The sequence below is a fragment of the Moschus berezovskii genome, chromosome 4 (genome assembly GCF_049115385.1).
Source record: "Moschus berezovskii isolate FMDL1 chromosome 4, NW_MosBer_1.0, whole genome shotgun sequence".
Classification (NCBI taxonomy): domain Eukaryota; kingdom Metazoa; phylum Chordata; class Mammalia; order Artiodactyla; family Moschidae; genus Moschus; species Moschus berezovskii.
In genome coordinates, this window is record NC_142463.1 from 72,484,927 (window position 1) to 72,499,717 (window position 14,791).

Genomic DNA, 14,791 nt, shown 5'->3' on the forward strand with positions numbered 1-14,791 from the left:
TTTTGTATTGTTTGAGTTTAACAGCAAAATATATTCATGTATAACCTGTGTACATGAAAGAAAAAAGAGTCAGTTTGGTTCTTTCTATATTTTTAGAGGTCACCGAGAAGTAGAAAGTAGAAAGACCAATAAACTAGGAGTTAGGAGACCTAGGTGTGAATCCTGACTCTAACTAACCAGATGTGCAAATCTGTCTTAATGACTCAATCTGTCTGAATCTGAGTTTTCTCATCTGTAAAATAAAAACAAGAAAAGGGTTACTATGAAGATTAAATGAACTAACACATGCGAATGTGCTTTATAAACCATCGCAAGTCATCAGCTATTTTGAAGCTGGAGGGGATCATTACCAATTAAAATGTAAGCAGAATGTGCTGTTGGACCTAGAGAGCCTACAGGGTGTCTGGTCGGCCCCCACTTTCTCCTAACGTCCTCCAGGACAAGAGCAACTGCAGAGGGAGCTGGGTCAGCGGAGTCATTCTTTCAGCTAATGTTCACAGGCACCTGCAGTGTACCAGGCTCACTACTCAGAGGGTGAACATCTGCAGGCTCATCACTGACTACTCAGCATCAGTGTCCCAGTTCTGCTTCCTTTCTCCTGATCTGGACTCGGACTTTGCTGTGGCTGGCCCTCCCTCTGGTAGGATTTCTGCTGCCTGTCTTCATGTCTGTCCTCTGAATTTTGCTCTCTCCCTGAAACTCCATCCAAGCTGGAGTCCACTGTTCAGATCAGAGTTGAGGGCTTCAGGCCTGTTTGTCCCTAGCTCTCTGCTACCCTCTAGAGGCTACTGGCAATGAGACATCCTTCAGAAATGGCCTGGAGCCTCTTGGTACCATGCAATGTACGACTCCATAGACAGCCATAGACTCCTTCAGACTCTGAAGACAAGATCAGGAAAACGCCATCCTCTAAAACAGCCCTTTCAAACAAATGCAATTAGCAATCTGAAAAACAGGAGACAGTAGGAGTGTGTAATCGAGGGCCCTAGATTTGAGAACTGAGACCAAGGAATAAGACTCAGAAACCTGTATGACTTTAAGGCCAGTCATCCAATTTATAAGAGCTGTTTCCCCAGATGTTCTTGCCTGGAGAATCCCATGGACAGAGGAACCTGGCTGGCCACAGTCCATGGAGTTGCAAAGAGGTGGACACAACTGAGTGACTAACACTTTTACTTTCTTTACCCCAGATGGGGCCAATCCCTGCCCTACCAGCCTCATAAGGTTATAGTGATAATCAAATAAAACAACGGATGTTTAGTTTTTTGTAAAGTATAAGTCATGTCTGAGTTTGAGGTAAGAGATATTTGTAAGTGCTAAGATGAGGGTATTGCTGAATCGTTACCAGAAATTGCATACTGTGTTAAGACTTGGCGTGTTTTAACTCATTTAATTCTCTCAATAACCTAGCTATGACAAAGCTAGACAGCGTATTAAAAAGCAGAGACATCACTTTGCTGACAAAGGTCCGTCTAGTCAAAGCTATGGTTTTTCCAGTAGTCATGTATGGATATGAGAGTTGGACCATAAAGAAGGCTGAGTGCTGAAGAATTGATGCTTTTGAACTGTGGTGTTGGAGAAGACGTGAGAGTCCCTTGGACTGCAAGGAGATCCAACCAGTCCATCCTAAAGGAAATCAGTCCTGGATATTCATTGGAAGGACTGATGCTGAAGCTGAAGGTCCAATACTTTGGCAACCTGATGTGAAGAGCCGGCTCATTAGAAAAGACCCCGATGCTGGGAAAGATTGAGCGCAGGAGGAGAAGGGGACAACAGGGGATGAGATGGTTGGATGGCATCACTGACTCAATGGACATGAGTTTGAGCAAGCTCCGGGAGATGGTGAAGGACAGGGAAGCCTGGTGTGCTGCAGTCCGTGAGGTCATGAAGAGTTGGACACGACTGAGTGAGTGAACAACAGCAACCTTCAAAGTTGGATACTATTATCATCCCCATTTGGCACATGAGGAAACTGAGGTACAAAGAAACTAAAGATTAATAAGTACTAGGCATATAATGTACAACATGATAAATTTAACTAACACAGCTGTATATTATCCATGGAAGTTATTAAGGGACTGAATCTTCAGAGTGTTCATAAAAAAAGAGGCTAAGTATCTACCCAAAGGGGCATCCCAGGTGGCACTATGGTAAAGAACCTGTCTGCCAATGTAGGAGACATAAGAGATGTGGCTTAGATCCCTACCTGGGTCGGGAAGATCCCCTGGAGGAGGGCATGTCAACCCACTCCAGTATTCTTGCCTGGAGAATCCCATGGACAGAGGAGCCTAGCGGGCTACAGTCCATGGCATTGCAAAGAGTCGGATGTGACCGAAGCAACTTAGCACACATGCATCTACCCAGAGCCACACAATCAACAAATTATAGAATTCAGGTTTGGTGTTTGGCCTGCTTCATTGTAGAGGTTGCACTCAACTCCTACCCCTGACTGTCTCTTTGGAACATCTTATTCTATTAATATATCCAGAATGACCACTCTTCTGATGCATAATTTATTCTTCTAAGAGGACCTAATTATTAAGCAGAAGCATTCTGTGCAGATTAAAGGCCCCAATTCTTGAGTTCATCATAATTTCTAACATAAATTATCGTGTTTTCATTCTGGTCTTGGTTAATTAAAGTTTTTGCCCTCAGGTGAATTGAGGGAATTTAATTGCTGTGTCTGAAAAGCTGGAAAGAAGACCTGGGCCCTGTGGTGAGCTGCTCTCACTCCCTCCAGAGCACTGTTCTTTACTCCCCACTCTGCCCGGATGGCCACCTCTCCTGGCCACCACACAACCTACCTGGATCCTGGCACACATTTGGGCTGACCTATTGGACCACTGATAGTTCTAGACATAGCCGGGATCACTTACAAAGCGAGATGAAAGCCATGACTTAAGAGCAGGCACCAGAAACAGACAGAAAACGATCTCTGTACAGGAAAATGCTGTGGTATGTCACACTGGGTAGAAAGAGGTAACCCCTGGCAGGTGCCCACGTCAGCAAAAGTGAACTGCCTATGACCAGCGAGAGGGAAATGGAACAAGAAGAGAAAAGCCAGGGAGAGGATTTTATCAGAGTGGGTGGATGCCTGTTTTTCTATCAGAAGTGGCCTGTGTTGTGGCAGCTAAGTCCTCCTGCACGTCCATCCCCCCATTCTCCATTCTTCACAGTAAAGACCATTTAAGTCACTCAGTGCTTTTTGTGGCTCTGAGATTGGGTAGAAATTGTGGAAGGGGATAATTGGTGTCCAGGCTCACACATATAGAAGAGAAACCCCCAGAACCCACAACATTTATGGTCCCCAAAGTTTCAAAATTCCTCAGGGCACTAAGTGAGGGCTCAGAACCATTTTATCTCCATCTCAAAGAGGCCAGGGTGTCCTAGCTGGCATCTGGACTGCATTTACTGTCACCATTATCTCTAAGAACTCTGTGAGCTGTCACTCATGCAGCAGGAGTGGATCAGAGGCCTGGTAGAGAGAAGAGGAGAAGATGAGGATGGAAATGTGGAAGGAATAGACCAGGAAGCGGGATGAGAAGCTTGGGGGTGGTAGAGCTCCCAGCCAGACCTTCTTAAGACCCCTCATTCATCCAGCATCTTCCCACCTGGACCCAATTCCACTCACCTTTCCTGTGTCATATAACCAAGAACTCAAAAGGCCTGTTATTTGGGGGTCAGATAAACAGGATGGAGGAGTGTCTGTCTACTTTGTTGTTTCATGAGTTTTTCCTTAGGTTTTCGAGATAGAGCATGAGGGTTTAGTGAGGCGACAATCTACACACTTGGGGGCACCATACCAGCAAACAGATGTCCTGAATCCAAATCTTCTGTGACCTTCAGGAAAATCTGTCCAGAAGGAAAAAGAGAATTTGGTTTAGGCATTCCCAGTCTCCAAAAAACCTAACCCAAGCTCAGTTCTGTTGGGTATTGCTTCATAATGGGAAGAGAATACATTGTGACTCTTTATCTAAGAACATATTCTTCTGTAAATACAGAAGTGTGTGCCCACGGTGACCACAGCTATGTGAAATATGTGTGAGTATGGATGGAGGCAGGAGGAAGTAAGCCAAAAGTGAAGACAGCCGCTACGCTTGGGCAAGGAATTACGGCTTTTTGCTTTCACAAAATTTCCCTTCTAGTCTCTTGTGTTAGACTTTGGCAAGGAACTACCTCTCTGGTGCCTGACAGAAACCAGTGGGAGTATCTGCCTCACCTCTTCCAGGGGAGTGTCAGAAATTCCAAAACTGCTGAGTCCCAGGTCAGCCAGCGTCTCCTCCAGCTCTCTGAAAAGGCTAGCATATGCTCTCTGCTTGAAATTCTTATTTGGAAGAAGGAAGATAAGTTCTTGACCAATGCATTCTACCAGCTTCGCCTCTGGAACGTGGTGGCGAACCATATCCGTCAGTTCATTCACATCCCCTAAGACAAGAAAAAGGCTGACATCAACTATTTTCCAGATGCTGGAAGACAGGGAGCCTACCCAGGTCCTCTGCTTTCTTCTGTTTTGCGTTTGAGGAAGGCCCATCTCCTTCATCAGCAGTGACTCTTGTGGAGGAATACGGCTCCGTCATGTCTGCTTTTAACTGAGTTGACCCTGTGACAGGCACTGAAAGGGAGACGGAGGTGGAAGCCAGCTCCCCCCAGATCAGCTGTGTAACCTTGGGGAGCTCACGGGACATCCCTCTGACACTTTTCTCCTTTGTTTGATCCAATGTTCTGTTCTTTACTAGCTGTGGAACATCAGGCAGGTCATACCAGAGTTTCTTCATCTGCACAGGAGAAAAATAGTGGTACCCATACTATTGTTATCTGTGAGGCTTGGACGAGTTAATCTACAGAAACCACTGAGAATGTTGTGTCCGGCCCATAGATGAATGATAGCTGCTTTTCTTATCATGAACATCACCTGAAGTAAGAAAGCTCTTGTCATCAATGTTGCTCCTTCTTAATCACCACAAACCTGAGTCAAAATTGCTTTCATTTTTCTGGTCTGGCCAAAGGTGTGTGTGCGCCAAGTTGCTTCAGTCGTGTCCAACTCTTTGCAACCCTATGGACTGTAGCCTGCCAGGCTCCTCTGTCCATGGGATTCTCCAGGCAAGCATACAAGAGTGGGTTGCCATGCCCTCTTCCAGGGGATCCGCCTGCTTCAGGGATTGAACCCACTTCTCTGATGTCTCCTGCATTGGCAGGCAGATTCTTTACCACTAGTGCCCCCTGGGAAGCCCCAAGGTATAGGGGACTTGACCAAGAAGTAGACCCGGACCTGGTGACCAAGCTAGATGAGAACCCCACTTCCTACATCGCACACCCAGGCCTGGCCCAGGTTTTTGGAGGACTGCGCCACTTCCCTTGGAATTGCATCTGCCTCCTCAAATGAACAAAACATCCCAGCTCACAGGAAATGCAGAAGGAGATTGAGAAGCTGTGGAGAAGGACCAGGGGATGGAGTGCAGGAAGCACAGCATGGGGTAAAGGGAAGTATCCAGTATCAGGTATTTACCTGATATACTCATGCAATCAGAATTGAATTTTATGCATGAGCCTATGTTATTTTAAAATTAAAAATCTAGGGATTTCCCCAATAGTCCAGTACTTAAAACTCTGCCTTCCAACTCAGGGGCACAGGTTTGAATCCTGGCCGGGGAGTAATATCCCACATGCTGCAGGGGACAGCCCCAAATTAAACAAATAAAAAAACTTGTTAAAAATCTAATTAGCATGCACTTAAAGAGACAGTTCCCTAGCATACTGTTCTGAGAAGCAGGTCAAAGGGGAAGGGATTGGGTGCCCAGAGCCTAGCTCTTGTGTGTTTTGCGAGTAACCCTCTCAGAGTCAGGATCACCCAGTGAGTTCTCTTCTTTCTTTGTTTCAGAAATGACTCATGCAGAGGGGTTTCGTGGCTTTCAACCCAAATCCTTCTGCTTAGCTGGACTGGAAGGCTTGTTTTATGTCAAACATGCAAGTGAGACTCAATTGTCTACAGTTCCAGATGACTTCATGCAGGGGCTAGAGGGCTCCTCGTGGGAGGAAGCAGCTCTGCCCTAACCGCTCTCCGGGGGTCATGTTCATTGTCCTCTGAGGAAGGAAATTGAACCTGAAGCTGCTGGATTCCCAGGAATTGTGTCTTAGATGTGTGTGTCAGCCTTTCCAGAAGTGGTCCTTCAGGGCGGCAGGGCTTTCAGCATCTGGCAAGGTGGTCTGCCAGTGTGTGTGGTTTGCGAGTCTGTACGAGTGGAAAGCCTCCCAAGGAGCTAATGGGAATTGAAATGATCTTCCTTCTCTTATTTGGGGCACAGCAACTTACTGTGCTTCCCACTATTCACAGCATCCCTCTTCTATTCAAAGAAAATAAACCTTTATTTAGAAATAAAGTAATAGTTAAAAAATTTACCCCACCCAGCAGGCTCTGTTTCCATATTGACTTTGGGTGTGTGGGTGTGTGTTTCACTTCAGTTGTATCTGACTCTTTGCAACCCCATGGACTATAGCTTGCCAGGCTCCTCTGTCCATGGGATTCTCCAGGCAAGAATACTGGAGTGGGTTGCCATGCCCTCCTCCAGGGGATCTTCCCAATCGAGGGATCCAACCCGTGCCTCTTATGTTTCCTGCTTTGGCAGGCAGGTTCTTTACCACTAGCACCACCTGGGAAGTCCCAGTAATTAAACATATTCATTTCAAAAAAATTATTTGGAAAGCAGAGAGGGGCCTACAGCAAGGCAGACTAGGAAAAAGACACAGAAAAGTTCTAAGAAGACATGTTCGTGTTCACCACAGGTTCTGTCAGTACAAGAGAGGGTGAGAGAGGAAATACGATGCAGCTCTGGGCACTTTCCCTCAGCTTTAAAGCATAGTGCATAAATACTGCCTTGTTTTCTTACTTCAGATTTTAGTTAGAAAAATATTTGTGCTTAGGAAACTTTGTCTTTTCTTTAATAAGCAAATACTTTCCCCTTCATTAACTTGGATCAGCACATAGGTTTAGTTTTGTTCCTACTTAGGAACATGGGGAATATGGTATTCCAATTGTGAGGACAACCCCCTCCCCCTCCCTTCTCCACAGCCCAGACACCCCACCCCCACCCCCTACCAACCAGGGAAGGATGAGAGGCAGGCCTTAGCAGAGAATAGAAAGAGCTTGGAGAATAGAAAGAGCTGTTGACAAGCACTCTGGGGCCAGGAAGTCAGGCCTTGTATCACGAGTGCTTCCGCAGCAAGAGTCTGTTTTGCATCTTTCTGGAGGTGGAGGTGCCCCTTACAAGGTTTAGCACACTGTATCTAATCCAAGGGAGAATCACTCAAAATCAGGAAAGTGAGAGAAAATCTGGGAGTGTAACAGGGCTATGCTGAACCCACAGATTTGGCATCTACATCGTGCAACCTGACTCTCTGGAGAAGTTCTGTGAGGGCTGTGCATCGCCAAGGCTCACAGGGCTCCAGCTGGCACCTTTGGAAGACCTCCTCTCTAGATACTGAGGAAAGTGGCTTGGATCCAGGCAAGGGGACCCCAGAAATGCAGGCTTAGTATGGGCAAGGGCGAAGAGTAAACAAAGGCTGAGTTCCTCATTAAAGGGAGAGGGACTGTAGGCCCAAGACTTTAAGTTTCTTTGGGAATGGAGGAGGAGACAAAAACTCAAAGAAGAAGATGAGCAATTGCATGACCGTGAGCTTGAAAAGCACACGGAGTGTTCTCTTTGCTCCCATTGAAATGCTCGACAGCTGGACACACCAATACCCAGAGATGATTGCCAGACCAGGACCAAGGTACAGTCTGCTTGAGTCCTTACCGTCCAAGACTTGTTCTGGAGTTATCGCCTCAGCACAGGCTGGACACCTGACGGAGAAGCCCTTAGATGCACAGCTGCAGGCCCCCTGCAACAGATGGACATCAGTCATTTCTACAGCACCTCCCTGACGTCCCTGATGCCCACGGCTGTCACCACCATTCTCTGTTTCTCACGTCAAGTGTGGTCAACACATTTTTCTTCACTGTTTTAATCTGTTACTTCATCTGAACATTTGAGGGTGTGGCTGTCTGATTTTGTTCTGAGTGTGTGAATCAGGCACGGAGGGAACACTGAAGGATTCCTTTGGCTTGTCATCACTTATGTGACAGCCATAGGTCAGCCCATGCAAGACTTTCTGCTTCTCCCTCTCCGGGGATGTACACTGGGCTGTGGAAATCTACCCAGGACTGGAAAACCCAGAAGAAGCCAGACATCTAAACTACAGGGCTGAAGGCGTAAATAATGTTACAATACAATAAAACAAGCATGACAGGGCAACTGGAAGGTGAGCAGTGCCTTTTTAGGAGCCCAAAGCACATTTATCATACTTTTTATCTTGTTTATCTTCACCACATCCCTGGGAAGCAGGGATGAGTATCAGTTTCACTTTCTATGTGGAAAAAACCCAACAACAATGAGGAACTAAGGAATTTGCTTAAGGCAACACAGTCTGTTCACCTTGAAGCCCACACTTGAACCCAGGATTCTTGACATGCTGAGGTGGTCTCTGCTGGTTCGTATTTTTTCGTGTCACCATTTCCAGGTTATAGTTACTAGGGAAGCTTTTTCTTAGCTTTCATTTACCAATGAAATTTGAGTTTAATTAGCTAACACAAATGTTTGAATGAAAAAAGGAACCTTGAATAACTACTGTCCTTTAAACAGTGTAGCCTTGCAGAATAAGTCATTCCCTCCCTTCTATGTTACACGAAACCATGTGTGTAGTTTAGGATTCTGGCCTGTAATAATTTCAGGTCTTTTAAGCTAGTTGGTTAAAGCATTTCTGTAGAAGAGTTCAGAATGTTCTTTTATCAAAATCTACAAATGGTTCCAGAAACAAAGAGGTCAGTTCTGCTGGCTGGAGTCTGATTTGGATAGAAGTGTCTGGAATGATGTTCCTTCTCACCCAGGACAGGCTCTTTCCCTGGACAGACACAAACCTCGCGGCCTCTTCCTTGGCTCTGAATGGTCTTCATCTTGCGCACCAAGGTTAAGTAGAAGCCTGTGCCAAAGCAGTTCTTCAAGAACAGTGGGGTTCCAGAGCAGTAGAGCCGTCCCTGGGATATGATGGCGATGCGGTCCCCGAGGATGTCAGCCTCGTCCATGTGGTGAGTGGACATGATGATGGTTCTGCCTGCAGGGGCAGGGGTCAGGGGAATTACCAAGCAGGCCCGGGTATGGATGGGAGAAGGTGTATAGCAAACTCCATATTCCGTGGGTTGCAAAACTGGGAGTTAATAAATAAAAACAAGTATTCTGCAATACAGTCTAGAATATTAGAATAAAAAATAATAGCTACCAGTTGATAGCATCCTGCATAATGTAAAGCACTATTTTATAGAGTATTTCTTCCTTAGCATAGGACCTGATGCAAATAAACCACTATGTACGGGACATATTTATTACTGTCAGCCAGTATCTATTGAGTTCTATAGTATATTCTCTGGATCATTAAGTGCTACATTTATCATCTCTGTAAAGAACACACACACTCACACTTACACTCTTTCACACTAGATAGAGATGTCCTTAAAATAGAATGGTAATGAGGATTCCAGGAAGGTAAATACACCACAGGCTTAAATCACACTGTTACTTTTATGATGGCTCTGCTTGCTGTCTTTTCTGGGTCTGTGCATCCGGTTTCAGGTGCCATGACAGAGGAGGGACTGTCCCATTGAGATATTTCCATCCACAGCACTGAATATAGGCTCATCACCCTCACACCTGATTTTTGTAGATAATTCGGGTTCCTTTGTCAAGGGGGAATTTGACTTAGAGCTGCTCCCATTGTTCCAGGCAGAAGGGTTTTGGGTTGAGAGAACTTTCTAGAGCATTTTGGGAAGTAGGCTGCTTCATCAGTAATTCCCTGCTTATATTTGGGTAAAAAAAATCTCAGGAGGCTTCACCTGGAACTTAGACTCCCCAAGCCAGTGATAATGCCACATCTGAGTGTAGTTGTGGCTGTTACTACACTGAGTTGCAAGATGCCAGATGTAAGAGAGTAGATCGCACACATTCAGCCTCAGCAAGAGCACAGGTGATGTGCAGTGGCCATTACCTGAGCGATACTTCAGGAGCAGGTCCCAGATTGAGCGACGTGAGTAGGGGTCCACCCCAGAGGTGGGCTCATCCAGAACCACCACCTTGGCATCTCCCACAAAGGCAATGGCCACGGACAGCTTCCTCTGCACGCCACCTGGAGGGGCAAGGTGGCGGGGTCACGGGAGCTGTGGACGATGTGAAGGAACGGCCCAGGGCTGACCACATAATGAAGGTACCTTAGATCCAGCAGCAGCTTCAAGCTGCCTCCTTAGATGTCCACAGTGTTCAGAACCCTAGTGGTTCAGGCCTTATAATGCAAAACAGAAAATCCCTGCCTTCCAGGATCAGACCATGTGAAGACTGTTCTCACATTTTAAGTTCAAACACATAAACCTCAGAGCACCCAGAGCCCAGGCTGCTGCAAGATAGTGTTCTATGTAGAAAATAATCCACAGGTGGGTTTCTCTTAGATGCTCAGAATAACTTTACAGATTATTCCAACCCTTAGGAGCTCCCCTGTTACAAGTCTAAGAATACACACACACACACACAAGCACACATGCATATATACAAGGCCCTGTGCACTGGGAAACTGTGGATTGGCCATCTGAAGCCCTTTTTCCAATACCAAGCACCTGATAGATCCTGAGCCTCTTCGTTCCTCTTGTGGTGGAGGCCTGTGTCCTCCAGCATGGCTTCCATCTCCAGCTGGGCCTCGTCCCAGGACCTCCCTTTCAGCTGCGCGTAGAACAGGATGTGTTCAGCCACGGTGAGGCTAAGAGGACGGGGCAGTAAGAAACACAATGCGCTCAGCATTTTTACTTGTAACAATTTACCTTATAGAGATAATTAATGAGCACAGAGATTTAGCAATCACGACGGTCATCATGGTGCTGTTCATAACAGAAAAATGAGACAAAATACTGATCCTACCAAAATATCTGACAGCTTAAATAGCACATTATACAATGGAATAGTATGTATACATTAAAAATTATTTTATAGAAGAATACATAACAGCATGAAAAAATGTTCATGATATCTTAGGCTTAAAAAAGCATTAAAATAGCAGGTTACTAAATGGTAAGCAGAGTTTTATTCTCTTTTATAATTTCAAATTATGTATAGCTATACATGCATAAGAGAAAGCTTTGAAAAATGATATATCAAAGTGTTAACAGTGGTTTCCTATGGATGGTGAAATTACAGGTGATTTTTAGTTTCACTCTATTGCCTTCCTTCCTGTGATCCCTCCTTCCTTTATTAAATGACTGTACATAATTTTTTCTATAAGAAAAGTTTGGAAAAAAAGCAGCTGAAAAACTTCCTCAAAAGTCAGTTTTTAATGCCTGGCTGAAGAGGAAAACAGGAGGCATGGTCCCCTCACGGTCCCTGAGAGCGACCAGACTTCTGGGCAAGTTCTGAGCAAGGGGCCCCAGGATCAGCCACCCTGACAGAGAGAAAGCAGTGCCAGTCTCCTGAGCAGGAAGACCTCAGCACTGAGCATGAGAGGCACAGTCTCATGTCCTGAGGGACCTTCTCAGTGCCAACAGGACAAAGGACCCCAAATGTGGGGGAAGCCACTGAAGAGTATGGCCTCTGGCCCCAGAGCCAGCATCTCTCAGTTGCGCTCTACAGAACATGTTAGGGGAGGGCAAGGTGAGGTTAGGGCACCGGGAGGGTCTCAGTTCCTGTTCTACTTACTGGTGGAACAGGATGTTGTGCTGTGGACACATGCCAAGGCTCTGCCGGATAGCATCCAGGTTGGTTTCAATGTCCTTTCCCCCAACAAGCACAGTGCCAGATGTCGGTGGCAACAGACCGGTCACGATGGACCTGCCAAAAGCAGGAATCAGTGGCAGAGAGCCTGGCCTTTAGGAACACCTTAGGACAGCAGCCTCCACCCCAGGGTCAATGAGGACTCTCAGTAATTCTACCTGTGCCTCTCAGTTAAACCCAAACCATCACTAGTGGCAGGAACCAACAGTTTCCCAGACAGGGCTTAGCACCAGTGTGCACTCAAGACCCCCAGGAGGGTGAGTACATCTGCCTTCCTTCTGTGCTTCTCTTATGTCCTACTGCTCACAGGCAGGTGCCGATGGGCCTCTGGGATTTGCAGCTGCAGAATACTCACTTGTAGCCAGAGATCCCTCCCCCACTCAGCCATCACAGCTCCTGGCGCTGTGGGGGCTCAGTTAAAGGTATTCAGCACACGGGTCTGTGTTTTGCTTGATGTCACCTCACAAAGTGCAAGGTCTTGGTGAGAAGCCCAAGCATTCAACACGTATTTGTTAATTAGTTGATTGAACCCAGGCCTGGGAATTCTCACAACAATGAGAATTGTTGGATCCAAAGTAAGAAAAAGCCCAACAGCACTGTTAACTTATTTTTGTAAAATGGGAAATGATGACTCTCACTTCATGGGGTAGTTTGTGAGGATTAAATACAATTATCACCTCTAAAGCGCTTAGAACAGTGCTAGCATAAAGAGTCAAAAATGTTACACTTTTTTATTAAGCATTGTGTTCCAGCCCCCAGGTGATGTTACGTTTCTCATGCATGAAGTAATATACTTGTGTTTGGGGTCCTCTGACCATATTAGTTAACAAGGAGAGAAATGAGATGGGTCAGTGCTGCTCCTCCCAGCTTCGTCCCTGAGTCAGATACAATCTCAGACTCTCTGAACTTGTCTGCTGATCAACCACTAGAGGGAAACAGAACCAAGTGGAATGGCACCAGCCCCACATTCCACTGGCACTGAACCCGCCCTCAGAGAACATTCCAACGCAGGGTGTACACGGCTGTTCCTTCCTGGGGCTCCACAAAAAACCAAAGGACTTGATGAATGCATTCACATGGGTTCCCTGCCCCTTGAAAGGGCCGTCCCTGCTGTTCCTTGGGGAACCTTAGTTGGCCGTGTTCTCTTTACTGCAGATGGAGCCTGGGTCCCTTAGAAAAGCCAGGGGAGTGTTCTGAGCTGAGGCCTCCATGGAGAGCCTTCATTTTCCCTGACCTTGGTTTTCAGTTGCTCAGCTTTTTATTATTTTGGATCCAAAATTGTGTGGTGATAATTCCCAGGCCTGGTTTCAATCAGTCAATTAACAAACACATGTTAATGCTTGGGCTTCTCACCAAGACCTTGCCCTTTGTGATGGTGACATCAGACAAAACATGGACCCATGTGCTGAATACTTTTAACTGAGCCCCTAGAGTGATGGGCTTCCTGGTGGCTCAGACAGCAAAGAATCTTCCTGTCATGTGGGAGACCAGGGTTCGATCCCCTTGGTCAGGAAGATCCCCTGGAAACTGGAATGACTATCAACTCCAGTATTCTTACCTGGAGAATCCCACGGACAGATGGGCCTGGTGGGCTCTAGTCCATGGGGTTGCCAAGAGTCGGACATGACCAAGCAACTAACACTTTCAGTACAGTACCAGGAGCTGTGATGGCTGAGTTGCAGAGGGCTCTCTGGCTGTAAGTGAGCATTCTTTAGGTATCCTTTTCTCCAGAGCTACCACCAACCCTCATAGGTAGGAAAAGGAATGCTCTTTGAAAGTAAGTAGCGCTCTACAGGCTTCTCAGGTAATGCTAGTGGTTAAGAGCCCACCTGCCAATGCAGGAGACTTAACAGATGTGGGTTTGATCCCTGGGTTGGAAGATCCCCTGGAGAAAAGCGTGGCAACCCATTCCAGTATTCTTGCCTGGAGAATCCCATGGGCAAAGAGCCTAGGAGGCTACATTCCATAGGGTCACACAGACTTGGACACGACTGAAATGACTAAGGCATTCAGAGGGTAGCCATCTATCAGAAGACCATGGAAACCAGAAGGAAGGAATCAATCCCCTCCATCATTGCCTTGGTTTGCAAGTGGATGGGCACATCATCCCTGTGTAGAGAAGCTGATGCTGTAACTTAGCCTCTAATGGGATTGGGGAATATTTTTCTCAGAAGAGTCACTCTTCATGAGTGATAGAGAAAAATCTGGTGGCATAAGATGGCAGAGTAGAAGACGTGTGCTCATCTTCTCCTGCAAGAACTCCAAAACTACAACTCGCTGCTGAACAACCGTTGACTAGAGAATGTTGGATCCCACCAAAAAAAGATACCCCATGTCCAAGGGCAAAGGAAGAACACCAGTAAGACGGCAGGAGGGGCAAAATCATGTTTGGAATCAAACCCCTTACCAGCCAGAGACGCTCAGAGGCTCAAAAAACCTTGTGTGCACTAGGTCCCAGAGACTCCACAGAGACCGAGCCAGAACTGTGTGTGAGTGTCTCCTGCAGAGGTACAGGTGAGCAGTGGCCTGCTGCAGGGGGCAGGGGCTCTGGGTGCAGCAGACCAGGGTATGGCATAAATCCTCTTGGAGGTTGCCATTAACCCCACCATAGAGCCACCAAAACTTACACAGGACTGGGGAAACAGACTCTTGGAGGGCACAGACAGAACCTTGTGTGCACCAGGACCCAGGAGAAAGGAGCAGTGACCTGACAAGAGACTGACCCAGACTTGCCCGTGAGTGTCCGGGAGTCTCCAGTGGAGGCGTGGGTCAGCGGTGGCCTCCTGCAGGGTCAGGGACCCTGAGTGTGGCGGTGCTTGCATGAGACATTTTGAAGAAGGTTGCCATTGTCTTCATTACCTCCACCATAGTTTGGCCTCCGGTGCAACAACAGGGAGGGAATATAGCCCTCAACAGACAATCGGATTAAAGATTTACCGAGCACGGCCCTGCCCATC

General features: G+C 46.6%; 1 protein-coding gene across 1 annotated transcript in view; it reads right to left on the minus strand.

Annotated features, from left to right (window-relative positions):
* The window catches only part of ABCA4 (ATP binding cassette subfamily A member 4), a 105,228-nt gene that overhangs the window by 44,125 nt on the left and 46,312 nt on the right, over positions 1–14,791 (minus strand). The window contains exons 15-21 of the mRNA XM_088835509.1: positions 11,760–11,891; positions 10,691–10,830; positions 10,072–10,209; positions 8,951–9,144; positions 7,791–7,875; positions 4,220–4,425; positions 3,804–3,852 (exon numbers count right to left, since the gene is read on the minus strand). Coding sequence (XP_088691635.1) covers positions 3,804–3,852; positions 4,220–4,425; positions 7,791–7,875; positions 8,951–9,144; positions 10,072–10,209; positions 10,691–10,830; positions 11,760–11,891 — 944 coding nt within the window. The remainder of the gene's footprint in view (positions 1–3,803; positions 3,853–4,219; positions 4,426–7,790; positions 7,876–8,950; positions 9,145–10,071; positions 10,210–10,690; positions 10,831–11,759; positions 11,892–14,791) is intronic.